Raw genomic sequence first — 27,998 nt, 5'->3', positions numbered from 1 at the left:
ATTAAGAACAAAAATTAGTAGCTAGAACACGAAAAACTACCATACAACTGAGATAGTGTGCAAAATGTAAACAAAAACAGAATTCAGTGATTTGCAAATCTCATAAACCCATATTTTATCCACACTAGAACACAGATACAAAGTAAATGTTTAAGCTGAGAAACCGCTGGAGGAACATTTTGCAATTAGGTTAATTAGACCCATGATTGGGTATAAAAACAGCATCTTAGAGAGACAGACTTTCTTAGAAGTAAAGATGGGTAGATGTTCACCAGTCTAGAATAAACTGTGTCCACAAACTGTGGAACAATTCCTGATTATTGAAAAATATTGAAAATATCTCTGAATATTGTTCCTCGATGTAAAATGTAAAAAGACTGTGAATATGTTATCATGTACAGTACATATTATCGTCACAAGATTCAGAGAATTTGGAGAAATCTCTTGTGTGCTAGGGACAAAGCTGGAAATCAGTACTGGATTCCTGTGATTCTGGGGCTCTCAGGCAGCACTGTTTTAAAAGAAAGTATGTTGTTCAATACACAGCAGTATATTCACAGTTTAAACCAGATATTTATGTACACTTTATGGAAAACACAAGAACATTTTTTTACTGTACAACACCAATTTAGAGTAAACTTGTTTTGTTTTGGATAAATAAATATTGAAATATCTTTTGAATTAGTTAAATGTCAGAATAAAGAGAGAGCTGTCTATTTTTTTTATTACTTTCATCAAATTTAGGAGTACATATACACTAAGTTTATTGTTAATTAATAAGAAAACTCCAGACGATTCCATTCTGAGCTGAAGAAGCTTCTGATAGGTTAGTAGAGTCCATGTGAGTAAATTGGTGGCACACCTGTGGATGCATATAAGGCAAAACACACAGCCTGTTTCTTTGAAATGGGAAAATCAAGAGATGTCAACCAAAACAACAGGAAAAGAATTGTGGAGCTCCATAAGTGTGGCTTAATTTTGAATACAATTTGGTGCCATTTACAATTAAGAAATACAGATAGTTTCTCTCTTTACTCTTAAAGTTAACAAATATGTTTTTATATTTATCAACCTAAAAAAAATAAACATTTAGTCTGATTTGATGTTACAATTAAAAAAGTGTATCTGTTTTTATCTGAAGAGTATGTAAATATCTGGTTTCAACTGTATATTTGATGATGTTGGTGTTTGGCTTGATTGTCAGCACAGAGAGGGAGATGGAGAATGAGGACAGAACAGAGATGGAACAAGAGCAGGTGAGACACACATGATAGTCAAATGGTTGTTTACCAAAAGTATCACCGTATCATAGGTACTCATGTATATCGTACCTAGTGTTTCTTTTTAGGTTTGTTATTTTTCAAGTTATATATTTATTAAGTTATGCAGGCTTGTTTGCACAACAAGGCTAAATAATTATCTAAACTTTTCTCAATCTAAATAGTGTACTTTGGCAGAATTAAAAAACAAGTGTAGTGCAGGTCTATGATGATTTTTAGTGCTACTATCATCTAGTTCTGATTCTGGTTCTGGTTCTGTCTTGGTTAAATCCTAAGTACCCATATGGAAAAGATATATATAAATCTTATAAAGTTTGTATCTGTCTTGTGTGAAACTTGTATGAAAAGCATATAAGAGTGAAAACAGATATAAGATCCCTTGAAAAATTATATAATGAAACTTGTATGTTTTGGATACTTACTAAAACAATATATGAAAGTAATGAGAAAGTGGCCACTTTCATGAGTAAATCATGTAAGCCTTATATGATTTACTCATGAAAGTGGCCACTTTCATGAGTAATCACATATAAGTTTTTACTATTTCTTTTCCATATGGGTAGTCCTGATTTTGAACTGTTGTAGTCCTGTTTTAATTCCGGATCATTTCGGGGTCTGGTTGAATTGGGGTTTAGTCCTCGTGTCTTGAATCAAATGTCTGCCTCTGCCTCTGCTGGGGCCTATAAAAGTCTTAACTGCCTCGATTACTAGGTACTGGGTTTACTTTCATAATTTTTATTTGTATTCAAACCTTAAAAACATTGAGCTGAAATGTGCATAGTGAATAATGATGCAAATGATTGCATGTCGTCATCTGTCAGCTACTTGTCTAATAATTAAGACTCACATTTCTTTATAATCTGTCACAGTTTGGGAAATATTCCACGTTTTGAAGATCAGACTTGGTTGTGTTCAGCTGGCAGACAAAAGCTGTGCAGTACAGTAATTGCCTTTGAACTGTAATGCATTAAAAGCTTAACATTTCTTGAAATGGAAGTACAAATACCTCCGACATTATTTGTGAAAGTCAGTTACACGTGAACACTTGATCCCCTTGTTTGTCCTGAGCATTTCTGGACTGGTGAAGTTTCTCCAGACAACCTGCTGATTAGATGAAATTGTAATCTGAGCACTGCAAGTTTTATTTGATTTCTGTCAGCATAATAAAGAGATCTAAATAACCAAGTTACTTCTAGGTTACAGTGACCTGCTGTAGGTCTGTTCTCATCATCTCTCTAAAATAGATGATGATCATGTTACTTCATGTGGAAAACCTGACCTTTGTTTATAAATGCAAAAACAAGTTGTTTGTGGGTTGTTATTTTGGAAAAGAAACATGAGCTCCATGTAAATATCAGCCCTGGTTTTGATTATCAAATATTCCAACCAGGAAACCAAATTCCCATGAAACCTGCCACACGCGTCCTTTGGAGGATATGCAGCATAATTAAGATGTATGGAAACTGCTGCTAAGGGCGTGTGCCTTATTTAATGGTTCAGGAACGAGTTTTAATTTTTTGAAACATAGGAGAGAACAGTGACATAACAGTAAGAGAAGAGCACAGCGATATAAACAGTGAAATACGTGAAAAAGAGACCGTGTGTGTGTGTGAGGAACTGTTGTGGGGGCGTGCACAACTCTATTCAGATCAAAAGCAAACATTTGTGAAGGAGAGAGGATAAAAAAAAGGGAAAGAAAGATAAGAACTACAAAAAAGCTGTTTAAAACGTGTTTTAGATGTTTTAGACGAAAGGAGAAAATAATAATTAGAATTTGTGCAATTTTAGGGTCTGTGTGTGTATACCACACACCCGATATAACTATATATATATAAGTATGATATAATAATGACAGTACACTTTATACGCCAGAGAGATAAATATGCACAGTGCATAAACACCGGGCTTTTAAGATAAAACCACATGCAGGAGAGGTAGAGTAAAACACAGGCGTTACACTAAATGCATGCAATATGAAGTTTTTCAGAGTGGGTCAGTCTGTCATTTATAGCTTCTTTTCCGCATATAAAATTAATTATTAATTTATTACGTAACCACAGTAAAACATTTTGTGCACTCAGCCTTTTCACACTGGAGTAAATCGGTGCATCCATGCATGTGCCGTTCATGGGTGAGGCTGCAGGGATGAAGCAAATGTTAGTGTGGTCACTTTATCCCTGCCTCCTTATTTTATCACCATCTTTTTTTTCCCGTGGTATTCCTCTCACAGAGGGGAGGGGGACAGAGAAAGGCTTGGTTCTGTTGTCAGATCTGTCAGTCTCGCCACTCCGGCCCCTCCCACCTCAGCAGAGGCATTACATACTGCCGCTGCTGCTCGTGCTCTTAGCAACGGTGCCTCGGCAACAGAGCCACGGCAACAGAGCTCCACGGCAACAGCGTGCCGTGTGTCTCCCCAATGGAGCTGCCATTGGGCGGACCGGCGCTCAGGCACTACACCCAGAGCAGACCGAGACCTCACCGACAGAAACTGAACTATCGTCCCAGCAGACCGCAGGTACTGTGCAGGAGAATCAGGGAGGTTTCTGTAAAAATGGAGAGTGAGGGAAAGGTGTGTGTGTGTTTGAGAGAGAGAGGAGGGAAAATGGAAGGGAGGGTGAGAGGAGAGATGGAATAGGGTACAGAGGGGAGAGGCAGGGGGAAGGGAAGGATGGAGGGGGAGTGCTGTAAAAGATGCCTGGTCCCCGGCTTGAATTAGGCAGTGCCATTGTACCGGTCACCGGCTGCTTCAGGAAGCCAATGAAATCTGCCTCTGTGAGAGTGGGCGCTCGTTTTCTTGCTTTCTCTTTAAAAAAAGAAAAGAAAAAAAGAAGCCATTCAGTTTCTTCATGTGATCGTGTAAAATATGTGTGTGAGCTCATCCGTTTTCCACTGAGCTGATCACGCTGTCACAGAGCTACTAGGCTGCAGACATTCAGTCACTCCCTTGGAGACAAATGGCCTGGGAGACAAAATTCAAGCAATTCCCCTGACAGGATATCATGTAACGGTGACTTCGGCTAAATTTGCCTTCTGGACTCGAGCCTCCCCCGACTTTCGTTGCTACTTGTGGGCACAGATGTTAATGTGATCAGGACAATGCGGCTCCAATTTTGATATCACGTTACCTATATTGGCAAAAATGAGTTATGTTGCTTCCATTCAGCGTTTAAAAAATCCAATGACGACCCCCTCCCACTCCACCCCCCAGCACCCATTGTATGTTACTGAGCAACTGAGTCCAGGGAGGCCCGGATCGTAACATAAATGGATGAGAGAATCAAACGAAAATACACCTATAGAGGCATGAGGAGTGCCAGGAGTGTGTGGGTTTTCAGAAGTGATGGTTATGTAATGTAAAGTTACATGCTGTAAGATGCGAGTTGTTCCTTGTTAGTTTGTTTGATCCGTGGTGCAAAATATCTGATTTCTGTGTGTGTGTGTGTGTGTGTGTGTGTGTGTCTGGGGGGTAATTAGGAGACAATAATCGAGAGTGAAAATGAAGTCCTTGAGCTCATGGGGCGTGTGGATGAAGGAGTTGAAGAGTTCTTTACTAAGAGAGTACTGCCTGCTGATACACTGTGAGTATCACGGCACACAAATTAGCCCCTTCATGTTCACCCGTACAAGTGAATAGACCTTAAACTGAGACATACGACTCTTTGTACAGGAAGCTGCAGGATGAGGAATCTATCACAGTGCACGAAGTGGCTCCTGCCAGCTCTGTCCCTTGTCCGGCCCCGACGAAAACCCTCCGGAGGAAGCTGGGTGATTTCTTTACGCTCAAAAAGAGGCGAGGTTTGAAATCAGAGACGAGCCATGAGGGGCGTCCCAAAAAGGCCTCCATCGCTGATCTCATTCGCCCTCTCAGGGAGGTTGCCAGATCCGAGAAAGACAAAGACAAAGAACGAGTAAAGGAGCACGACAAGGAAAATGAAAAGGAGAAAGCAAAAGAGGCTCCCACTGCTGTTTCTGGAGAGCCAGCTGTTCGGGAGACACCTGTTTCTGGCGCTCCGCCGCTGAGGGGCGAAGCAGTGCCTCCCCGCCGAGCTCTCAGAGAGGGGAAGTCCCAGTCTCTCATTCTGCTATCTGGCTCAGCAGCAGCGGGGTCGACCAATGCCAGAAACACAGCAAAGGTGGGTGTTGCTAGAGTTAATGCCTGTTTTTTTAGTCTTTTTCATTAGTGGATAAGAACTGAAAATTGGTTTGCTGCTGCTGCTTTTAGAAACAATTTGAAGGCCAGAATAGCTTTGAACAGAAGCTCCATCTCATGCTTCAGCGTATTGGAGTTTCCAAACCCCTGCCAGGAGAGACACAGGTTTGCACATCTGCATGTCTGAATGTTGTTATGGATATCTAAGAGGCCTTAAAAAGTACTAAATGCTCCTTTTTTATGTAGGATCAAGAAGGAGAGATGAAAAAGGCCGAGTCTGAAGGTATGTGCCTTTATCTGTGAGACGTTTAATAGTCTTCTCAGCTCCAGCGTAGTATTAATGAGGCTAAATTAATCTTTGAAGTCTAGGGATTTGTGTCAAAAGGATAGGCTTCTCGACATGGATCAGTTCTCCAATGAAAAGATTTAGTATCTGAGGGGCTGCGCTGATAAGCCAAGCAGGAGTCTGTGGTTCTTTCAGTCTATTATAGGGCCATTAATTCCTGTGGTAAAATGATTTTTGCCCTTCAGGTACCATCATTGACAGTAAACCCGAGCCACCTCCCACTTTCTCAAAACCTCGAACGATGTCTGCATCATCAGGTAAAACGCTGGTTTACGCTCTCATGTGTACAGAGTACAGTAAGTGAACCATTTTCACGTTTATTTTGCTTGCTTTTTAGACACAAGGCATCAGATTCGGGCAAGTGTGTCAGCGCACGAAGGAGCTGGGAAACCCGCTCTGCTTCCAAAGCCGGTTATCAAACCGGGGCCACCCTCCACAACATCTGGCCGCAACACACCTGAGAACGAGCTGGCCCAAATACAGGAAGCAGAGACACACACGCCCACTAAACTCAGCCCAGCCGCGGCGCCGTCACCTCCGGCCACCACCGCTCCCGCTGCACCGACAATCTCAAACGTGGTCCCCGACTCGACCGACTTTGAAGCTCCCCCTTCAAGTACTGTAACTCCCTCACACGCAGATGTATGCACTGACTCTCCCGCAGCAACCTCCGTCCCCGAAACTACGACCACACCCACAGAGCCCCCCGCCAACGCATCCGTTACCCCCACCTCCTCAGAGTCTGTTACTCCAAGCCTCGCTGTCACTTCCACCTCAGCAGCAACAGTTGCCGGGCCTTCCATTACCACCTCGGAAACTGTTTCTGCTCCCAGTCACGAAAGCCCTGTTTCCACGGCGTCAACAAATCTGTCAGCCAAATCGACTTTGCCAGAGCCAAATGGCGTTCTCTCACTTGATGTTGCTCCTGCTGCTGGTGGTGATGCAGCTATTTCTGTCACCACCACAGCTTCTGCGCCCTGCACCAGCGTGTCAGATGTGCCGCCGGGCTTGTCTACCACCACCATCAGCGAAGTCAGTCATGAACCAGCTTCAGTCACATCCAGTAGCTCTTCAACATTAGTCACTATGACTACATCACCTCCCTCTGACTCAAGTGATGTAATTACAGTAACAATTTCACATGACCCCACCTTTACCGCTTCCTCCACCATGGTCTCTGCTGCCCTTCCTCCTACCACCTCAGTACCTTCTACCACTCCTACAGCTCAACCTCAACCCCAATTATCCACTGACTCCATTAACTCCGCTTCTTCATCTACCGCCATTCACCCAGCCACTACGTCCGTTCCCTCCACCTCTTCTAGTGAAACAAACCCTACAGACACCACTTCCACTGCTACTAGTCTGAACCGAGCAGAAACCACCTCCACCGCTAGTTCGTCAACCTCCGGTGCAATTAGCTCCCCACTCACGACTGGGTCAGAGCCACCTTTTCCCAACAATGTTGACACTAAGCTCACACCAACTATCTCTAGCCCGCACACTACCGATAACACAAGTTCTGCTGCACCACCCGCTAGCGATAGTCCAGGCCAAGATAACGTAATCCAGATATCTGATGAGAGATCCGGTGTAGGGCCTGCAGAAAAAGGCACCGGTGAGTTTTAAGTTCTGCTTGTGATCTCTGTATGTAGGTGCATGGTGAATGGTGTGTTTTATGATATTGTTTTTCTTTTAGCAGGAGATGGGGAACAAACGAGCAAAGTACTTGAGGCAGACGAGAAGAAGGAAGTGGTTGACAGTCGGAGCCAGAGTGAGAAACCAACCGTGGCAGAGAGTGAACCGACAACGAAAGAAGAGCGGGAAGAAAGTGTGAAAGCTGAAGCAGACACACCGGCTGAACCTGCAGCAGTGGAGGATGGTGAGCGCTGCACAGAGGAAGCAGTGATAGTGGGTCAAAAGCAAGAGGAAACTAAACCAGTGAGTGATAAGTGAGGAAAAAAAGAAAATGCTAAACACGGGACCAACTACTGTGACGGAGGAGGGGGCAGGAGAGGCCACAGTAAAGGGTGAAGCAGAGGGAGGGGAATGATGATCCATGGCACTTCCTACAGGGACCACCACATCACAGCAGCACACCACAAAGGGTGGGCCACTGGACCAAAGAACTGAGATCCCCTTGGTGTGACGTAATCAACAAATCCAACAGTGTCTTTGTCCTTTTTTAACTTATGTTTGAGGTTTTGCATTGCACGTGTGATTATGTACCATAAGACAATTATTGTGGTAAAAAAAAAAATACACAATGTTTACAATAGATGGATAAGAGACATAGTTATGACTATTAAATGGAGTATTGAAGTGACTGTGTGAAATCATTACTTTGAGCAACTTCATCTCAGCTTTTTGTGGAGGTTTTTCCCACATCTCACAATAATCCTCAGCCTCGATTATGGCCACACACACACTGACAGATTTTAATTTGATCATAAAAGAGCAACTTTCATCTGCAGAGAATGAAAGTTTGATAATGTTGTTATTTTTATTAAAGTCAAATGCCTTTAACTTTAGCAAATTTATTTGTAAAAGAGTTGTTATTAAAGATAAATGGTAATGTATAAAAGCCTAATTAAACACATTTCATAGCTGGGTCTTAGTGAAACTGGTCTTCTACTTATCACCTTTCAATAAACAACTCTGGTATACAGAGTTGTCATACATCTGAAAACTCAGTCATACATATGAAATAGTATTTTTCCTTTTCATTTCTATGAGGCAGACATTTCCAAGAGTTTCCTTTTTTTTTTATATCGGACTACATTTAACCACTGAACATCTGTGCGAGTTGTGTATTATCAGGAAAGGTGTCACCTTTTGCATGTCAGCTAACTTACATAACAAATTTCATCTCTCGGTTTCGTGCTACCGATTTTGCACATGTATACAATGGCTGAGGACGGGTTTTTTTTAAACATATGATTGCCGGTATGCAGAAACTGCATGATGAAAGGCCTGGAGGGTGAAAGGAAACAGTTTAAACACAAAGAGTCTTACTTTAGGTGCACGTGATATACAAGTTCAATATGGAGGGTTAATACAAGAGTTAATACAAAGTAGAAATTAAATGCATTTGTTGTAATTTAGAGGCGTTTCTCATTTGACTTGACTGTGCAGAGCTTCTGATTGTGGATTTCTTTTTGCATCAGATCCAGATCCCTGGTAACCCAAGGGGTTCTGCCCATATTACCCCCCTCGAGCAACAAGGGGGGATGTTTGCTGGGCCTGTGGTCTTCCCCTTGTCCTCCTGCTTGGCAGATCAATATTCAACATCCTCTGTCCAGTATATCCACAATCCCTCCTCTGCACATGTCCAAACTGTCTTCAGCCTTGCCTCTCAAACCTGACCTCTCCCCCTGACATATCAATTTCTAACCTTGATATAAGAATAAAATGAAAATGTGAAGTGAAAATCTGAACATCTTTTTTTGTTAGTGCCACTGTCTCCACACCATATATCAAAACAGGTCTCACTATCATCCTGTAAACATTCCCTTTCACTTTTGCGGCTATCCTTCTGTCACAAATAAACCCCATCTCCACCTTGTCCCTCCTGCTTGAACTCTCTTTTTCACCTCCCTCGTGCATTGTCAGTTGACCCCAGGTATTAAGACTCATCCACTGTCACTACCTCTGCTCCTTGCAGCTTCATTGTTAAATCTGTCTCTCATCCATTCACAGCTATTCTGTCTCGCATCTACCAATTTTTATTCCTTTTCTCTCTAAAGGATACCTCCACCTGCTCTCTTTCACCTGGTCCCTAATCTCACAACAGATCACAGTGTCATCTGCAGACATCGCAGTCCATCATAGCCTGACCTCGTCTGTATTCTTGGCTGGAGGGGCTCAGAGTATACTCCTGATGAAATCTCATCCCCACCTTGAACCCATCTGTCTTTGTCCTGCACCACCCACACATACTTCCGACTCGTGGCTTTCGTATACAATACAAAAAAATCCAAAATAAAAAATAAAATAAACAAATATTTTATAAAAAAAAAAAAAATATATATATATATATATATATATATATATATATATATATATATATATATATATATATATATATATATATATATATATTTTTTTTTTTTTTTTTTTTTTTTTAAATGTAAAACAGGTCATTTTTGGTTAATTTACACTTCAATTTTCACTGACACACCCTTTTATAGTTCGCTACATATCAAATACGAAGTAACGTCTCAGATCCAGACCAGCAGGGGTCGCTGGCGAAGAGTCTCCCCCACAACAAAGCCGCATTTCACCCGGAAGAGGAGCGAGGTTAACAACGGCGGAGACATTTGTTGTGGAGGGACGGCGGCGTTTCTGAAGTAATTCATATAATCCAATAAATAACCAGCTCCCAGCGGAGGTGCTTTCTTTCCGGCGGGTTTAGTGTCGCTGAGCATACGCTAGAGATGTCGGTCCCGCCTCCCAGCCGCTCGTCCACCGGCTGGCCGCGCTCCGCTCCCGTCCAGTTTGGGAACAAATACGGGCCCGCGAAGCCGCTCACACTGGAGAGGACCATCAACCTGTAAGTCCGTATGGATCATTCTAAAGGCACCGCACACGTAGCTGGTCTCACTACCGTCGTGGGGCCGTTAATTATCGCACACCGAGGAGTCAGGATGCAGCGCGACCTGCTTGGTTCGGTTAATTGTGATCGCTGCAGGAAGAAGCCACTTAGCGGGTCGATGTCTGTGGTCCTATCAAGGCTTTGTGAGGGTTATTCTGAAAGTAAAACATGGGAAAAACACCTCGGCTGTAACTCTGACATTATAACCGAGCTTTGGTGTTTATTTCACCTGAACGTAATTTAAAAATTTTGACTTTTAGTTACAGGTGTAACTAATTATTCCCGTTATCAGTGTTGGAGACGAGACGTGATTTAAATGTGATTGCCATGAAGTTGCCTGACAGGTAACTAAGTCTTCACTTAGAATATTAAGAAAATTTACAAAACTACATTCAAATAATATTAAGGAATTTCTAAGAATTTATGAAGGTTAAAAGAAATGTCTCAAATTCACAAGGGCTCTGAAAAAAGGGCTCTTTGTTTATTAACGTTTCAAATCAAATCATCCGTCAATCAAGAAAATAACCAATTAGTCAGCTCTAATAAATTAATCTGACATTTTTTCTCCAATTATGATTTTTTTTTTTTTTCAGAAAATAAATATTTCTAAAAAAAAAAAAAAGAATTTGATAAATACTACATCGCGGTTTTTTTAACATGTTTTCTTTTTTTTTTTTACAAAAAATAAGGAAAAAACAAACAAACTAGGGACTTAATCAGGTTGATTGTGGCAGCTGAAAGCCTGAATTAAGCAGTGAAATGAAATTTTTTGGGGTGCTTTTACTTTTTACACATGGATAAAATCTGGGTTTTAACTGTTTAATGAACAAATTTGAACAGCCCTGAATAATTAAGTAAAACCAGTTATTTTCTTAAGAAAAACCTTTGTTATAGCCATAGATTAAAAAATTCTTTGTATGTTTTATTATTCTAATGTCTCCCACAGCTTTCTGTGTGTGTGTCTGTGTACCCCACTGTGGGTATCTCCATTTATGCTGAAATGCCTTCTTGTGTGTTTTCCTGTCAGATACCCCCTCACCAACTACACATTCGGTACCAAGGAGCCGCTGTATGAGAAGGACAGCTCGGTGGCAGCCCGGTTCCAGCGGATGCGGGAAGAGTTTGATAAGATGGGGATGCGGAGGACAGTGGAGGGTGTCCTCATTGTCCATGAACACAGACTGCCTCATGTTTTACTCCTGCAGCTGGGCACAACTTTCTTTAAACTGTGAGTGTCTGATGTTCAGAGCTCTACTGTGTGAATAAACTGAGGTAGTTTTTCCTGCACGGGTGCCTCACAGTTTGCTTCTCTGCTGCAGGCCTGGTGGAGAGTTGAACCCTGGGGAAGATGAGGTGGAGGGTCTGAAGCGCCTGATGACCGAGGTAGCTACCAAACTTTGAGCTTAGTGTCTTTGTGCTGGCTGTTTTGATTCTGTGTGTATTAACTTCAAATTTGTTGTTAGATCCTTGGACGGCAGGATGGTGTGAAGCAGGACTGGGTGATCGATGATTGTATTGGTAACTGGTGGCGCCCCAACTTTGAGCCTCCACAGGTCAGTACAAAGAAGATGATCAGAAGGATGTTTATGATACTTTAACTAGGGATGCATCAAGCCAACCTTTTCCAGATCTGATCCGATACAGATACCTTGGCTTCAGGTATTAGCCTATACTGAGTACAGAGCCATGTAATTCTTACTGTGAGGAAGAAACTTGGAATAAACATTAGGCTCAATTTAAACACTGCTCTACATCCAAGAATATACATACAGTTGTCAGAAGTTTGCCAGTGGTACTGCTACACTGTGCAAAGTGGATGAAATGATGAAGAAAGAGGACCACCTCCAAATTCTTCAACTTCACTGCATGTCAACTGATGTATGCATTACAATCATTCCACCCTGAAAGAAGAACAGTTCAACAGAATGACTGAAATTAATATTAGATTCATTTTTATATCAGTCATGTTGGATATTGTCACAGCTACATCTTGATGTGAACTAATCTGAAGTTTTTGCCCTGCAGTATCCCTATATTCCAGCTCACATCACTAAACCTAAAGAGCATAAGAAGCTGTTCCTGGTCCAGTTGCAGGAAAAAGGTCAGTGTATCTCGAAATTTCTTTGATGTTTAATTAAAATAAGTAAAGACTTAGATGAGTCTCTTTGGTTGTTTCTGAAATCTGTGTTTGATGTTTGTACAGCACTGTTTGCCGTGCCCAAAAACTATAAACTGGTGGCTGCACCGTTGTTTGAACTGTATGACAACGCTCCTGGATATGGACCGATCATTTCCAGTCTACCACAGCTGCTGAGCAGGTAATGTTCAGGACTTTTGCATGCGTTTGGACAAAAAATAGTAGAACTGCAATGTTTTCGAGTGATGCAGGGATTCCTCAGAGCAGAGGGATGCGCTGTGAAATAACATAGCAGGGTTTCTTTCTGGTCGCTGGCAGTGTGCACAAATGCACAAAGTTTGCACTCCGATCAGAGACATTATCAACACCACAGGTGATAAAACATATAACAGCAAAATGGAAGACTATTCCTGCAAATTAGACAAGAGATTGATGCTGCAGAAGATCATTATGTATGTGAATTCTTGAGGTAATATATTTATTTTACCAATCCGTGCGCTCTAACGGCTGCATTTTTTTTTTTTTTTTTCCTTAAGGGCCCATTATATCATCATATAACATTGTCTTCCAGGCAAAGAGCAAGTGATGTCACATCTGTTTGTGCAAGCTGTGCACAAACAGATGTGACATCAGTGTGATGTGCATATGTCAATTTTTGTAACCTTGCATGTTTGCTATGGGGTGGCTGAAGAGATGAGTGCATGTTTGTGTTAGTTTTTACCGCTTTTGAATCGCATATCGGTGCAGAAGCTCAGATGTTGCACCAGCTTGAAAAGACTTTCTGGAGAAAACTGGGAAAAGGTTTCATCTGCAGCCAAAAACACCCGTGGCCTCAGCGCCAGGACAAATGGCACGGCACTGTTTGTGTACCAAACAACCAATCGGGCGACCATAATGATCCCTTAATGTGTCAGCTGCACATTTGACCTCTCAATCTGTAAGACTTTATGTTGCTTGGTGTGTTTAGTTATGATAGTCTTCTATACCATAATAAATAAGGCTTCAAAGTGCATATAGTTTATATAGCTGAATATTCTCAGTGATAAATGGCCTACAAATGTAACCCATCGATTTTCAAATCTGTGTCGCAATGGCTGGAATTTCCACTCGGTAAAAGGCACGAGTATAAACTTTTATGCATCACTAACTTGACACAAATTCCAGTGACAGTGATGCACACAGTTTGTGCTGCTGCAACCTTACAGAGGAGCTTCACTAGCTTGTGTTGATGAGGTATGGCTCAGTGGGTTGAACATATGTGTTTCTTATAGCTACGTCCCAATTAGCGGCTACGTCCCAATTCAGCGGCTGCGCCCTTAAAAGGCCGACCAGAGCTGCTGCTAAATGAGGCGGCCTAGCCTCTCATGTGCTGCTTCTGTTGCCTAGCAACCATGACGCTAACAGGTAGTGATGAGCCCACAGCCGGTGGCACACAATGAAATTTGGGATAGGGTGGCCTATGAGGGATGCACTCAGCATATCCTTGAAAGCCCGGGAAGAGGACACATTTGTAGGTCACTTTCGAAGGAGCCTTCGGATGTGAACGGCCCTCGGTGTCCTCCTGTGATGTAATCGAGCTGGCCTTTCCCTCAATACATGAAATCATCGCGTTATTAGCTGCATTTTATATTTGCTCTTTGTCTAGTATTAAAATTAGTTTGATCTGAAACACGTGAAAAATTGGGGGGGTTGTGAAGAAATGATGATGGGATTTTAAATCCAAACTGTGAGCATAACTGAGCATGTTAGTTCTAGCCAGGTTAAAAACAGCTACTTCCTTTGTAGTAAACTCTCTGCAATGTACAGATTTGTCCTGGAAAAGATGCTCTTATCATCAAAGTAGCTGTTAACATGAGTGTCTAACTGGCATTGATTTTGTAATAATCACTGTTTGTTTTTTACAGGTTTAACTTCATCTACAACTAACTCGACTGATCAGAAGTACATGCGGCCGTCTCTGTGAGTGCGTCCAGCAGTGTGGAGAAAGAAGACTTCGCCTCAGCACCATCTTTCACAAAACAAATGCTTGTCATGTCAGGTATATCTGCAGACCGCAGGGGTGTTTATACTGTTTAAGAAGACTATGAAAATGTCTTTTTTTTTTTTTCTTTGTTTCTTTTTAACCTTAAGAATTGTTGTAGTCTGCAGGTTTGTATTCCAGTGCGTTAAAAATCTGATTTTATGTCCTCTTGAAGGAGGCCAGTGTTTGATTAAACAAGCTGAAACATTGAGTTTCCTGTTGTTTTAACCTGTAACAATGCCGTGTTTTCTTTTTCTTTTCTTTTAATAAAGCAGTCTTTTGAGTACGTTTTTTATAAAGTGCAAAGAGCAGCCGTGTCTGACTGACTTGTTTTTGAAGTTTCAATAATATGCTACATTACATCTGTTGCTGTTCAGAAATACAAATCCAAAGAAGTTTTGGAGAAGTTAGTGATTTTTGTGATGTAGGCTGAATTTAAAAAAAAAAACAAAACAAAAACTGGTAAAGTGACAGCAGGTGCCATTAAAGTCTGGGATCTAATCTGAGGATGTCAGACAGAAGTGTGTGCATCATTGTGATTAATGTATGGGGAAAATGCTGTGCAGTCAGTGATGTTCTCCCAGGCTTCCCCACAGCCACATCCAGCTCTGGGCACTCATTTAGATTCAGATCAGGTGACTGACTCAGCCAGTCGAGGATGTTTCTCCACCTCTTCCCCTTCAGCTCTTTGTTTTGTTCTTTTTTTTTTTTTTTCTTTTCCCGCTCTATTTTCAGGATCATGATTCTGCCGCGTGATGAAATGCCTTCCAGTGCCTGAATTCTAATATGGATTAATGCAAATCAATGTATAGAAATCTACATCTGTCTTGTTTCTTCCACCAGCAGTGAGATGATGAGTAACGTCTCCCACTAACAAGCTGTCGTAGTGCTTCAAAGATTGAAGGTGGGAAGCTTTGGCTCCTTAAATGCTCATCCTCCCATCAACTATGTTTGCATGAAGAGAGAGTGGATCTCCAGACTCATGCCTGTCACATGTGCTCTCATCTGTGAAGAGATCAGAGTCCCAGTGGCAGACCTGCAGTTCTGGAGTTCTTTGGTCTACATTTATCAAGCCAGTCCCACTAAAGGACATCAGGCCCTCATACCATCCTCACAGAGGTCTAGTTCTGATAACAGCCCGTACCATAGTTTCTCCTTCCTATCTGAAAAAACTGATATTCCCTAAAGTTGAACTAACTTTGCGTTGTACTGTGATAATTGAGTATATAAATAGTGTATTTATTTGATACCAAAGTGATCAGGATACACATTTTTCAGGTTGTGTTATCATGCAAATTGTGAGGCTGTACTTGACAGAAACAGTGTGTTTGTTCCTTTATTCAGATAATTTCTAATTATTTGCCCACAGCTCAGCTTTCTGATGTTCATGTGGCTGCAGACATGAGTAATCATAATAATATAAATGGATGCCATAAAAAGACAGGAGAGGATGTGCAGGTTATAGAGACATGCTTCATAACACATGCACTTTAAAAAAACACCAAAAAAGGAAAATCATTACAATGTATTTTGGGAATACTGTGGATTTTCGACTAGAATTAGACAGCATGAAAAAAATCTTAACCACTAAAAAAAGCTTAAAAAACATCTTATACTTAAGGAAATTCCTCACCATAGCTTAAATAAATGGTAAGAGCCAGGAACCACCCACAGTAGTCGATTAATTCAATAATATTTTTATCATGGAAAAACTGACTTTTTGATTTGAGACTTCATTGGGTTATATTTGAAAAATACTGGAAAGTATTGGTCAAGTTTATATTTTGAAAATTAAGTTAGAGTTCTATTCTAATTAGCCCAGATCTCAGCTACCCACAGGTTTTAATTGAACAGAATATCCTTGTCATAGTCAATAAAGGTTTATCCCACAACCCAGTTTCTTTTTCTAGGGTTTTTAAACTTGTGGCATGTGTTTGAGGTTATGGTCAGCACCAAATTATGTAGTCTGCACCAGATCTGCTTTTAAATAGTCTTAAGCGCTTGAAATAACAGGAACCGGACTTATTTTGATTTGTGTACTTGCTTCACCTCATCAGGTTTCCTCTTGGAGGTGGTTCTGAAAATGGCTGACCATGTCTTTATACAAGTTGTTCAGCAATACATGAGCCTAGGTATGAATCCAGACATGGGTTATTACCATCAGCAACTCTTAATTCTTTGTGAGGCCCCACCCTGTCTTCATGTGAGCCATTAAGCTCACATGGGTCAAGGTGTGAGTGAGGTCTGAATCGCCTGTGAAGGGATCAGTGGTGTCCTAGGCCACCGATTTTATTCAATGATGGTTATTGACCACGGACATGGAGAGCCTCCTTTATTCTTCTTTCAGATCATCTGTCATCTTGGTCCAAAATGTGAACATGACACACTTCCAAGAGTGCAAATGTTCACATTTTGGATTGGTGTGCCAACCACTCTCAGGACCAAGGGAACATTTTTTTTAGTGAATTAAAACGTCTTCATGAACCAAATAGAAGTTCAGCTGCCTTACTTTCAAGTGCTTGACTGAGAACAGACATATTTTATCTATTTTTTGTTTAGTTCTGACTTCTTATTTTGAATTTAATTGAGTATTTCTTTGAAATGTTTAGTTTTCATTGGTCTCCATAGACTAATAGAGAAAAAAAGACCAATATGTATATTTTTTATTTTATTTATTTTGGTCTTTAACAGAGACAAGTCATCTGTACGTGATCCCCTCCACTGACTGAAGAGCTATATCTTTAATATGCTTTCTTGCCAGGCTGCTGTAAGAGAGTTATTACCTAATCCTCCGAAAGCTAAAGAGGTAAAAATATAATAAAGTAAATCCCTGAAATCAGATCCTAAAAGTTCTATTTTGGTGTGAATATTATAGTCATGTTTCAGTTCTGCCTGACAGTCTGCACTCAGGGCCAAACTACAAGCGTTAATAACGTCATTTATCCGCGACGCATCGTGCGAGGCCATGACCACGCGTGTTTTGAAAGTTCGTGTCAGGTTTCTGTAATGGCCACCAAACGACCACAGGACGAGTGCAGCAGCACAGACAAGAAGAAGAAGAAGAAGAAGAGCAAGAAGGAGAGCCGCGAGGAGCCGGTGGAGCTCTGCGCAGCCGTAGAAGACGACCAGGTGAAGAGAGCCGTCACGGAGGCATGGAGCCGCAAGACTACCTACAGCCACGGTCAGTGACAGGACCAAAGTTCAGCTTCAGATATTTATCTGCAGCCGTTAATCAGTCTTCAGAAACCTGCAGCTTTGACGCGGCTGTTATTGGTGTTTTACGGGAATTTGTTGGGAGATCTGCTTCAATCAGGAGCAGCAAATTTGGAGTAAACCCTCTCTGACGTTTATACAGAGAGCTACGTGATAGTGGACACTGCAATACATAACAGAAACAGTTCCTACTGTAACATTTTTTACTGGAGCGGGGACTTGCATGCCCTCTCCCCATAGTTGTCAAATCAGTATCTTGTAATACAACAGTACGCCCCACTCTCTCTTCCTGCTTTCCTGTCTAACATTTGCTATAATAACTAATATAGGCACAAAACATCCCCCCAAATTAAACTTTAATCATTGTTCTGAAACTTTGCCCTCACAGATTGTAAAGACCCCCCAGATAGCAAGACGACATTGAATTGATGTTGATTTTTCATCCGATCCGTCGTTATGGTCAGGGTTGAAATGCCACTGTTATAACAACATTGAAATACTGTGGTAAACCGACGCTCTTACTATAGGGACGTTGTAATAATGTTGATTTACCGTTGTTTTTTTGTCATTGATATTTGATCTGTTTGTAGTCGACCAGGTGACAAAAACAACGTAGAGAAAACGTCTATTTATAGTTGACCATCATTCCGCGCCGGTCACCATCAAAAAGCCATTGATTTGTAGTTGAGCGTTAAATTGCATTGCAACTGAGAGGGTATAAAGTACCGGAGAAAGTAGATTTATTGTTCTTTTGTTATCAATGATTTCTGGTCTAGTTCACCAGCTTTAAAAAACCGTGTCCACGTGCAATTTATGTATAGTTGACCGGGAAATTAAAGCAGCGATCACTTTGACTATTCTGCAGCACCCCTCTCACAGTGGCCGTGGTCAGTGTAGTATTTTAAGTTTCTGTCTCTCTTCTAAAGCAAATATTGCCACATGTTTGTTTTGCCCTTTTCTTAACTTTGCTGTTTACACAGTTTCCTTTGTGTGTGTGTTGTGCAGGCGATCTGGAGTTGGACTGCCAACCGTTCCCTCACTGCATCTTCAGAAACTTCATCAGCAGCCAAGCCTTCGCAGAAAACCTCAAGAAAGAGCTGCTGGAGCTAAACTTCCATGAAAAATCAAATGACCTGTATAAATTTAAACAGGTTTGTTCTTTTTTTTCATTCATCCTCACACTGATTTATTCCAGTGTCTTATCATTTGTGTTTTTTATTATTTGTTTTTGTTGTCCCCACACAGTCAGATGACCTGAAGAAAAGAACAGAGCCACATATCGCAGGGCTGAGGTAACAAAATAGTTTGAATTCATTTGTGTTATATGTGTGTGTGAGCTGTCAAATGGGCAGAAAGCTTTCATTTATGAAAATCAGAAGCCTTGATTTTTTTCACATTTTATTATACTCGTCTTCTTGTTCTCATATTATTTAAAAGCTACAACTGAACTTCCAGCTCTGAGTTGGAGGGGGCAGAGTTTAAGATGTTAAGATTTTCACTGGGAGTGACCCAGATGGGTCCTGAGTATAACAGGATTGGAAACCAAGTTACAGAGGCAAGGCTGAGATGGTTTTGGACATGTGCAAAGAGGAGGGGTAGTGGACGCACTGGACGAAGGATGTTGAATAAAGAACTGCCAGGCAAAAGGAAAGGAGGTAGAACACAGAGGAAGTTCACGACTGTAGCAAAGGAAGACATGCAGAAGGTTGGTGTGACAGAAGAGAGTGTTAAAGTGAGATGGAGGCAGATGAAGATTAAAAAAAAATCCAAAAAGGAGGATGGCAAAAGCAAAGAATGACAATGAAGAGGACAAAAACAGAGAAGAAGGCAAAGAAGATGAAGACGAAAAAAGAAGAGGATGAAGGCAAGGAAGTGGATGAAAAGAAAAGGAAAAGGGCGTGCTTAAAGGTGAAACACAAGCGATATCAAATCACAACGTGGCGCAAAAAATGTTTTGGTGCCTAAAAAAAAAAAAAAAAAAAAAAAAAAAAAAAGTGGCTAAAGGAAAACGGGTGAACTGGACTTGGGTACCCAAGGCTTATTGACTCGAGTGCTTTCTGACCCCTCAACTACAGCAGGGCGATATGACCAAAAATATTTATCATGATATAGATTTGAAAATTTGCGATAACGATATAACTGACGATATAATTGACACTAGCTAAAACCAGTTCCACACCACTGTCGTTGCAGCATTTTTACAAACCAATTCTGGTTCATCCGTTTCATTCAACGATCCGCTTTCGCCCTTCTCATTCTCCGTCGCCGCTGTGCCTTTTTCGCCATGTGCGTATGAAAACAAAGGCACTGCGCATGCGCGTTTTACCCATATTCTATCGCGATATTTCATTGTCTTGTCGTTGCCCAACATTATACCGGTATTACCGTGAACGGTATAATATGGCCCAGCCCTACCCTCAACCTTAATACTGCTCGCTATAAAAATGTATCCGTACGCACAGAGCATCCTGATCGATGGAGGCTTCACCTCGTGTCAGAGGTCTTGTGGAATAAAGGCCTCTGATAGGTCAGAGTTGTGTTTGGTGGCACAAAGCAGATGTGGACAATATTCATCAGGTAGATTTAAGTCACAGATCCTTTTCACAGCTGGTGTTTTGACGCTTCAAAGCAAGAAAATTAATGAGGACTTCATTAAGTGAGCCACCTTCAGGGTCCTGTTGGCTCGCAGATTTACCGAGACACTAAAAGAGGTACTTTTGTATTTGTATCCAGCTCCATATTGATATTGTTGGACTCTTGATGTTGATGGAAGGATGAGAAACATTCTGAAGTTTATTTATCAGGTCCAGCAGGTGGAGCCAGAGATTACAGATGCCCTCCTAATTGGTATATTACATTTAGTGATGATGACTGAAACGTCTTGCGAATATTTGGACTGTTTGTTAAAGCAGGAAGGTGGTTTATTCTTTAGTTTCTACTACAGAGCTGAGGCTGGCGGTGAACACAAGGCTGTAAGTCATCGGAGCAGAGTAGATGTTGGAAATGACTGCCAAGAGGTTCGGTGTGTGAGACAAGTCCAAGAAAAATCAGGATCTCAGCGTATAAATCAGCTGTGTGTCAAATCAGAGGCTCCATATATTACCAAAATAGCACAATCAAGTGTAAACCTTTCTTCTTTGAGAAATAACGTGCTGCTTTCTTCTTATAATTATGACAAGCTGTCTACAGTGAATCACTTACATGTGCTGGATACGTATTTGTGAGTATATGGCGCTTTACCTGCTGAAGAAGTGCAGCACTGGGGAATAAATACAGTAATTACACAGTAACGGCCTCCCTCTGTGGTCATCTATTATTTATGTCTTAACAAAATGTCACAGAGGGCTTTCAGGTAGCTAAACAATCTGTCCGTGTGGTGAGAGTTACAAATTTTAAACGGCGTTTAAAGGTCACAGCCAGGTTTTCACAGTGTGCCCGTTTCTGTGCCACTGTCTGTAGGGCAGCACTGTTTGGGCGTTTCCGGTCCTGGCTCGGGGAGGTTCTGGGGGTTGAGCTGGAGCCCACTGTGGATATTTCTTGTGCCAAATATGAATATACAGGTGAGATTAGCTCAGTAGGAAAACTGGTACATTGTGAGTTTCTGTTTTAGTTATTGTCTGCCTGTCTTCTTTCCAGATGTTCTTTTGTGCCACGATGATGAGTTGGAGGGGAGGTGCGTTGCGTTCATTTTGTATCTTGTGCCCCCGTGGCAGAGCAGCGACGGGGGAACCCTCGATCTTTACACAACAGACAGTGAGTGTCCCACTGTGTGTGTGTGTGGGGGTGTGTGTGTGTGTGTGTGTGTGTGTGTGTGTATTCTCTTACACAACAGAAGTGTGTATTTCATTTTTGTCGCCAGGTTATTTGCAGCCACAGAGCATAGTGAAGTCACTCGTACCCTCCTGGAACTCACTCGTGCTCTTTGAAGTTTCTCCAGTTTCCTTTCACCAAGTAAGAATAAATATTCTTGTTTTTACTATTTCTTTGAAAAGGCTGCGTTTGGAATTTACACTGTTTGGGGTTTCTTTTTTCTTCAGGTGTCTGAAGTTTTGTCGCAGGACAAGTGTCGGCTGTCTCTGAGCGGCTGGTTTCACGGACCTTCTCTGGAACGTCCTCCTCGCCACACAGTGGCTCCCGTCCAGAGGAATCCACACTTACCGAGAGATGTGGGTGCAATCTTGTGGGAATATCTCAAAAAATTTCGGGAGAAGAATTTTATACGTTTTGTTTGATAAATATAACATATAATTTGCATGATTCTCAATCAATTTACAGCTGGAGGCATCTGTTAGCTTAGCTCAGCATAAAGACTAAGAGCAACCCATCTGGTGCCAACAATCATGCCACGTTCAAAGTCCCTTGAATCACCACTTTTCGACTATTCGGATTCTTAGTTTGAAATTCAGCAGGTTGTCTTTGCCATGTTTACATGCCTCCATTGACTTGCATTGACGAGCAGTTGAGCTGGTGTACCTAGTGGCTTGTGAGTGTACATTATAGTGTTATGAGAGCTCTGTATGCAAATCTAGCTATCTCCAGGCTCCAGTGTAAGCTTTTTTTTTAATCCGTTGTGAGCATCAGTTGATTTCTTATAATGTCAGATTGTTCCTCTCTTGGACAGCCTCCTTGCCAGCTCATGTATTTGCTGTTTGTGTTCGTGGCAGGAAACGGTGCTGCTGGAGTGGATCAATCCCATCTATTTGGACATTTCTTATCAAGAGCAGATTCAGGAGGACTTTGAAGACAGCTCTGAAATTCAGCTCAAAGGATTTCTCAAGGTAACTTCTAAAAACTCTTTTCCACCGACGCAGTACTGCAGCTTTTTTATTCAGAACGGTTTCCGGACATTGCACCATAGAAATGCAATTCCCAAAGCTGGAAATTCTTATTCACAGATGATTTGCAGATGAAGCACGCATGATTTTTTTTTTTCCACACAGAAAGTACCTCAGCTTTAGCTACACAACACTGAGTAATGAGGTAATTTCCAAGTATCCAGTGTGCACTGCTTTTCAAAAAGGCATCAGAGCAGAGCTGGCACTGGTGTCGTGTCTTTCCTGTGTTCATTTGTTTCCGCTGAGTGATTATGCGTTTGTCTTCAGGAGGAGAAGTTCAAAGAGGTGAGTGAAGCACTTCGGCTCTCTCAGATTGAGTGGAAGAAGAGAGGTCCACCCAATAAGAGGTGAGTATGTTTGACTCTTTAAAGTAGCACTCTATATTTAAGATTGGCTAATAACCTGTGTGCTTTCAGGTGCTATGAAGCAGCTGCTCCGGACTCGCTGCCTCAGTGTGTGAGTGCATGCTGGGAGCTGCTTCATTCAGAAGCGTTCTTCCTGCTCCTCTCCAACTTCACTGGCCTTCGCTTGCACTATCTCTGCCCAGCTGACGACGAAGAGAATGGCGATGAAGAGAAGGATAAAAAGCAGCAAGATGATGGAGAAGCCACGGGGTCGTCAAATGAACCATCCTCAGCAGATGCGAGCAGAGAGAAAGGTGTGCATCGCTGTGAGTGCTTTCATTCAGCCGCCGCCGCCGCCGCTGCTGTTCGTGCGTTTTGACCTCTGTGTATTTTCAGAGCCGAGCACTCCTTTGTGCTGTGGGGAAGTACGTCGATGGTCTCAAGGCGGCTACACCCTGTTGCACGATGGAGAGACAGCGCGGGCAGAATATGCGCTGGACCTCGTTTTGCCTTTCGGCTGTGCCGGTGAGTTCACACCCAGCAGAAGAACGAACTGTCGGACACCAGTGTGACTGTACTGAACTTTTAATTCTCTCTCATAGGCTGGCAGTCAGAGTTTGGCGGCTTCACATGTTATGTCGCTAATGAAGAGGATGAGGAGGTGAGTGCTGATTAATGTGACGTGCAATCGCACATGTGCGGATGTTGCTTCGACAGTCATCATCATCGCGTTCTTTCTTCACAGCTTCTGACTGTCTACCCAGAGGACAATTCCCTCGCACTCGTCTACAGAGACAAAGAGACTCTCAAGTTTGTCAAACACGTCAACCACAAAAGCACCTCCGAGCCTGATGGCAGCTCCACCTGCAGAGAGTTTTATGACTTTTCTTTTGTCTACTATGAATGAATATGTATATAAATACATAAGAGCATTTACTCCACTCACTCCTCTCACTTGGAAATATATAGGGATGGAGTCTTGGTTGGATCTAACCACCAATGATGGGCAACATGCTGTGTAATGCCAATCAAAGCTACGTTGACTTGTGTGATGTTACTGACACTTCAGTGTTTTAGTTATTCCAAGAAGGGGGAAAAAAACATTTTTTTAAACGTGTATTTTTAGGCTTTTTAGTCATTATTGCAATAGGACAGTAGAGAGAGGACAGAAAAGCTGGGAAAAAGACACGCACAAAACAACCTTGGTGTACATTTTAACCCAGGCCTCTGTAATAGTCTTATGGTATAGGGGTCACCTTAAAAAAGTTACTTATATTATTTGTTAAAGTTGTAGAAATCTGGAAAAGGATGAAAATGGCTCTCCTTGCTATATTCAGAGCCAGTCCCCAGCATAGCGTATGCACCTGGGCTGCATTCAGGCCTAACAAAACTTGACAAAAACCTTTTTTTTTAAAAATAGAAAAGTCGTAGTTATGATGGCGCTACTGCGTCTGAAAATAATGCCAACTTGTGTCTTAAACCTGCATTCTTTCTAATGGTCAGCAGGGGGCGACTCCTCTGCTTCCAAGAAGACTTCAGGTTGTATTCACATTTATGAGAAAAAGACCCTCGTCCCCCCAACCTCTGTGACCTCAGTAAACGCTTTTATGGGCTCAGTTGCTATTTTCAGGTCATACAGAAAGTTCATCTTGTGAATTATGGTCATCATTAGAGTTATAAAGGAGCATAATCCAGCAAGCATACCCTGCTAGCTGGCAGGGTATTAACAAGCATACCAACTTCTTAATCACAAGTTGTGATTGTGCAGTAACCCTCATTTTGACAGTTAAATCCACCATGTGCTTGTTTCAAAAATGGTTCAAAAATAGCAAGACGGCGACTGCGAAAGAGTGCCTTTATCAATCTTTTATACTGTTTATGTATCCATGCTGTTATACTGTTATACGGGAGCTGATTCATCTTATTCTTCCTTTTAAGTAGTGGACATCCAACATTTAGGAGTGTTACCTTCACCTGACTGGTTAGAGTAAATGTACAAGAATCCAAATTGTAAATTTCCTGACAGAGAATCTGTGGGGGCTGTTCACTTTTGTGTGTTACCTTTTTAATATGGTAGGGTTTATATAGACTTCTGACACACGCAAAAAAATGAGATAAAACATTTATGAAAGGTCGTTGCCCAGCGTTGTGCATTGCTTGAGTAAAACATTTTAAAAACATGACTAAAAATAAACTTTTCACAACGTTTTTAGATCAACTGTGTCGATTATCTGGTCTTATCTGATCTTATTATCTGTGGCCTGCCTGTGCCTGGGAGAGGATTACCACTCTGGTTCCTTAGAACTTGCTAAAAGGGTTATTTTAGAGTATTGTTTTTTTTTACCCTAATGATGCCCAAAAAGCCACCATTTATTTACAACACAGAAAATCATTCCTGTACAACTCCTCCATCTAATACACAGTACACACTGCAATAGTTACACCCTTTTGCACATGCTCTACAGTAAAATAACAAATGACAAAGTTTCACAGGTTAGAGTTAAATGTCAATCATATATATTTCACCTCTGTAATATTCTTGATATTTATAATTGAGCAATTTGTATATACTTGTGCTATATCTTAAATTTGTAAACTTTGTAATATATTGTATTATTTAATTAATTTAGTCTGTTACTGTTATTGTCTTGGAGCAACTGTAACCCACATAATTTCCTTAGGGATTATTAAAGAATTCTGATTCTGGTTATCATTTCTTTAACTAGCCTTCAGGAATAGTTCTCCAGGCTTCTTGATGGACTTTCAAAGCCATTTTGTTTGATCCTACACTGCTTCAATTCACTGCTTCAAGGTTGAGGTCTGGGCTCTGTGGAAGCCAGTCCATTACTGATAGTGTTCCACTGTGTGTTTACTATACAAGTATGCTTTTACTGCATCAGCAGTGTGTTCGGGATCATGCAGAAAAATGAAGACGCTGCCAATCAGATGCTTTCGAGATGATGTTGCATGGTGGATCAAAATGTGCTGGTACTTTTCTGCATTTATAATTCCACCAATTTTAACAAGATCTCCAACACCACTGGCTAAAATACAGTCCCAAACCATGACAGAGCCTCTACCAACCATTGTTCTAACGCATTCCTGACCTCCTCCATACATAATGATGACCATTTGTATAAAAACAACTGAAATTTGGATTGATCTCCTGAAGACCTGTTGTTGCTGATTTTCAGTATTTATCCTCCACTTGCTCAGTTTCTCCAGATTTTGTTTTAAGCACACACTACACATCATATTGACATACACCAAGTTTTTATCTGTCCCTGGTGGTGCAAAAATATGATTTTATGACTGTCAAACTGTGCTATCTTTGATATTTTTAAAGAATCAAGAAATGGAAAGAAATATGTTTGTGACAGGCTGCTGGTAACAAACTACCAATAAATATCATTTCAAATGGGTTCTTTGCTAAAACTGTTTCATCCCTTGAGTTAGATGCCTTTTTTATATTTGAATGATTCATAGGTCAGTGTTAAGCAGCGTAACAAAACAAAAAATAAACAAAAAAAGACCTTCAAAAAGCCCAAAAAACTGTTCCTCAAGACCACTAAAAAATACAAGAGAGTATGACTCCTTGAGGTCTTGAAGGCCTTCTACCCCTTTGCTTGCCATAATGTGTGCCACAAGGCTCAGTTTGCGGGCCTTGATTGTTTTTGTTATACCTGCTCTCTCTTCAGCACATTTTGAATGCTTTTAAGGACCTTCCTTATCACTTTTATGCAGATGACATTCTGTTATATACCTCTTAAGCCCCAATGTGTTTCTAAGTTACAGAGATTGCATAGGTGCGTAGACTCTTTTAGAAGCTTGATGACTGACAATTTTATCCAACTTATTGAAGAAAAACATGAATCCTTGTTTGTGCCCCTGGCAGATTTGTGTCTAAAATATTGGAAACTATGCCACATTTATTAAATCTTTTATTAGGAACCTTGGGGTAACTTTTGATGCAGCTTTCACTTTAGATGTTCACATTAAATCTCTGGTTCAGTCTTCAGTAGTGTCATGCTCTAAGTTGGAAATTAATATCTTGCATTTATATCATTGCATCTGAATGATAGGAATTCCTTGTTCTGTTGGCTTAACAAAGCTTCTTTGTTCACCACTGCAAAAGTGTTTGAAGTACCGACACGTCACACTGTTACCAATTTAGTTATGTGTTGAGTGTTTCATGGACAAACATTAGTCTAGATCAGTAAACTTCCAAACATCCATACATCTTCAGCAAGTTCTAGACATCATGTGATCAGGGTGAGTACTAAAGGAGACAGAGTTTTTGCAGCAGTGGTGCTCAGACTCTCCCACTGAGCCTGAGATCCTCCAGACTCTGTGGTGTTCATTAAAAAGCAGTTAAAAACTCACTTTTTTAGACTTGCTGTAACTTGGTTACATTTTTGTCTTCATGTTTTGATTATTTTGTTGTTATATTTATCTTAAAATAATATTTTTCTTACTATACAACATATAATGAGCTGTTGGCTCAAGACTTTTGCACAGGACTATATACATTCAGATTTAGTTGTGTTAGGCTAAAAGTCCCCAAAAAACAAATATATTTAAACAAAAATAAAACTTAAAAGCTGAAGCCAGCAGATATATTTGTTCATAAATGACATAAAAGTTCCATTTGATTAATGTTTTGATTAGATTTCTTAGATCAGTTTCACCTGTGTCTAAATTTCCGGGAAACCTTTGCACCCCTGCACCGTTTTTGTCTGTCAGTGTGACTATGCAAATATGCCTAGTGCATTGTTTTGGTTTTCCCCAGCAGCTGTTTAAATCTGTTAACACACACAAACCCAGCGAACACAGTGAGAAATTAGACTCGTCAAAGACCCAGTAAAGTGTTTCAGTGTTTGAGTGTTTTGGTTCAGGTTTATATTTATGATTAAATGCTAGATGTAATTGTTCGTAACGGGATTCGTTGAACTACATATGAACGTTTACGTTAAAATGAAAAACAAAAAAAACAAAAAAAAAACCCTCACACACACAAAAAAAACACTTCCTTCCCGTCACGATTTTCCTCGTTGATTTCCACCAATCAGAACGCAGCTT

The 27,998-nt window shown here is 41.1% G+C and overlaps 3 protein-coding genes across 4 annotated transcripts; all 3 read left to right on the top strand.

Annotated features, from left to right (window-relative positions):
- The first annotated feature begins 3,415 nt into the window (after positions 1-3,415).
- On the top strand, positions 3,416-8,102 carry LOC146393692 (uncharacterized). 2 transcript variants are annotated; one of them, XM_084932988.1, is made up of 8 exons: positions 3,416-3,795; positions 4,755-4,858; positions 4,948-5,413; positions 5,503-5,595; positions 5,677-5,713; positions 5,962-6,033; positions 6,114-7,394; positions 7,479-8,102. In XM_084932988.1, the coding sequence occupies exons 1-8, from the start codon at positions 3,697-3,699 to the stop codon at positions 7,730-7,732; spliced, it is 2,406 nt and encodes an 801-aa protein (XP_084789114.1). In that variant the 5' UTR covers positions 3,416-3,696; the 3' UTR covers positions 7,733-8,102. The 2 variants fall into 2 exon arrangements, with proteins under 2 accessions (XP_084789114.1, XP_084789105.1); XM_084932979.1 differs by having other exon boundaries at positions 3,419-3,795; positions 7,476-8,102.
- Positions 8,103-10,045: 1,943 nt separating this feature from the next.
- Positions 10,046-14,838, top strand: nudt21 (nudix hydrolase 21). The gene is made up of 7 exons (XM_084932967.1): positions 10,046-10,328; positions 11,398-11,598; positions 11,690-11,753; positions 11,834-11,923; positions 12,396-12,471; positions 12,574-12,688; positions 14,412-14,838. Exons 1-7 carry the CDS (start codon positions 10,213-10,215, stop codon positions 14,431-14,433), a joined length of 684 nt encoding a protein of 227 aa, XP_084789093.1. The 5' UTR covers positions 10,046-10,212; the 3' UTR covers positions 14,434-14,838.
- A 2,620-nt stretch (positions 14,839-17,458) lies between these two features.
- ogfod1 (2-oxoglutarate and iron-dependent oxygenase domain containing 1) lies at positions 17,459-26,341 on the top strand. The gene is made up of 13 exons (XM_084932954.1): positions 17,459-17,708; positions 18,746-18,891; positions 18,986-19,032; positions 21,200-21,300; positions 21,377-21,493; positions 21,600-21,691; positions 21,778-21,906; positions 22,405-22,518; positions 22,843-22,922; positions 22,992-23,233; positions 23,316-23,444; positions 23,522-23,580; positions 23,665-26,341. The coding sequence occupies exons 1-13, from the start codon at positions 17,534-17,536 to the stop codon at positions 23,824-23,826; spliced, it is 1,593 nt and encodes a 530-aa protein (XP_084789080.1). The 5' UTR covers positions 17,459-17,533; the 3' UTR covers positions 23,827-26,341.
- The last annotated feature ends 1,657 nt before the right edge of the window (positions 26,342-27,998 follow it).

This window comes from Perissodus microlepis, chromosome 1 (assembly GCF_051167445.1).
Source record: "Perissodus microlepis isolate ML-2025 ecotype Zambia chromosome 1, ASM5116744v1, whole genome shotgun sequence".
Taxonomy (NCBI): domain Eukaryota; kingdom Metazoa; phylum Chordata; class Actinopteri; order Cichliformes; family Cichlidae; genus Perissodus; species Perissodus microlepis.
Note: the sequence above shows the minus strand (reverse complement) of the source record. Positions and strands in the feature narration are given on the sequence as shown.

Bases quoted from the DNA above. Each gene is read 5' to 3' on its own strand.
- nudt21 (XM_084932967.1), top strand. From the start codon at position 10,213: ATGTCGGTCCCGCCTCCCAGCCGCTCGTCCACCGGCTGGCCGCGCTCC. The intron at 11,599-11,689 runs GTGAGTGTCTGA...TCTCTGCTGCAG, and splicing joins GGCACAACTTTCTTTAAACT to GCCTGGTGGAGAGTTGAACC. The intron at 11,924-12,395 runs GTCAGTACAAAG...TTTGCCCTGCAG, and splicing joins CCAACTTTGAGCCTCCACAG to TATCCCTATATTCCAGCTCA.
- ogfod1 (XM_084932954.1), top strand. From the start codon at position 17,534: ATGGCCACCAAACGACCACAGGACGAGTGCAGCAGCACAGACAAGAAG. The intron at 17,709-18,745 runs GTCAGTGACAGG...TGTGTTGTGCAG, and splicing joins CAAGACTACCTACAGCCACG to GCGATCTGGAGTTGGACTGC. The intron at 22,519-22,842 runs GTAACTTCTAAA...GTTTGTCTTCAG, and splicing joins AGCTCAAAGGATTTCTCAAG to GAGGAGAAGTTCAAAGAGGT.
- LOC146393692 (XM_084932979.1), top strand. From the start codon at position 3,697: ATGGAGCTGCCATTGGGCGGACCGGCGCTCAGGCACTACACCCAGAGC. The intron at 5,596-5,676 runs GTTTGCACATCT...TTTTTTATGTAG, and splicing joins CCCTGCCAGGAGAGACACAG to GATCAAGAAGGAGAGATGAA. The intron at 6,034-6,113 runs GTAAAACGCTGG...CTTGCTTTTTAG, and splicing joins AACGATGTCTGCATCATCAG to ACACAAGGCATCAGATTCGG.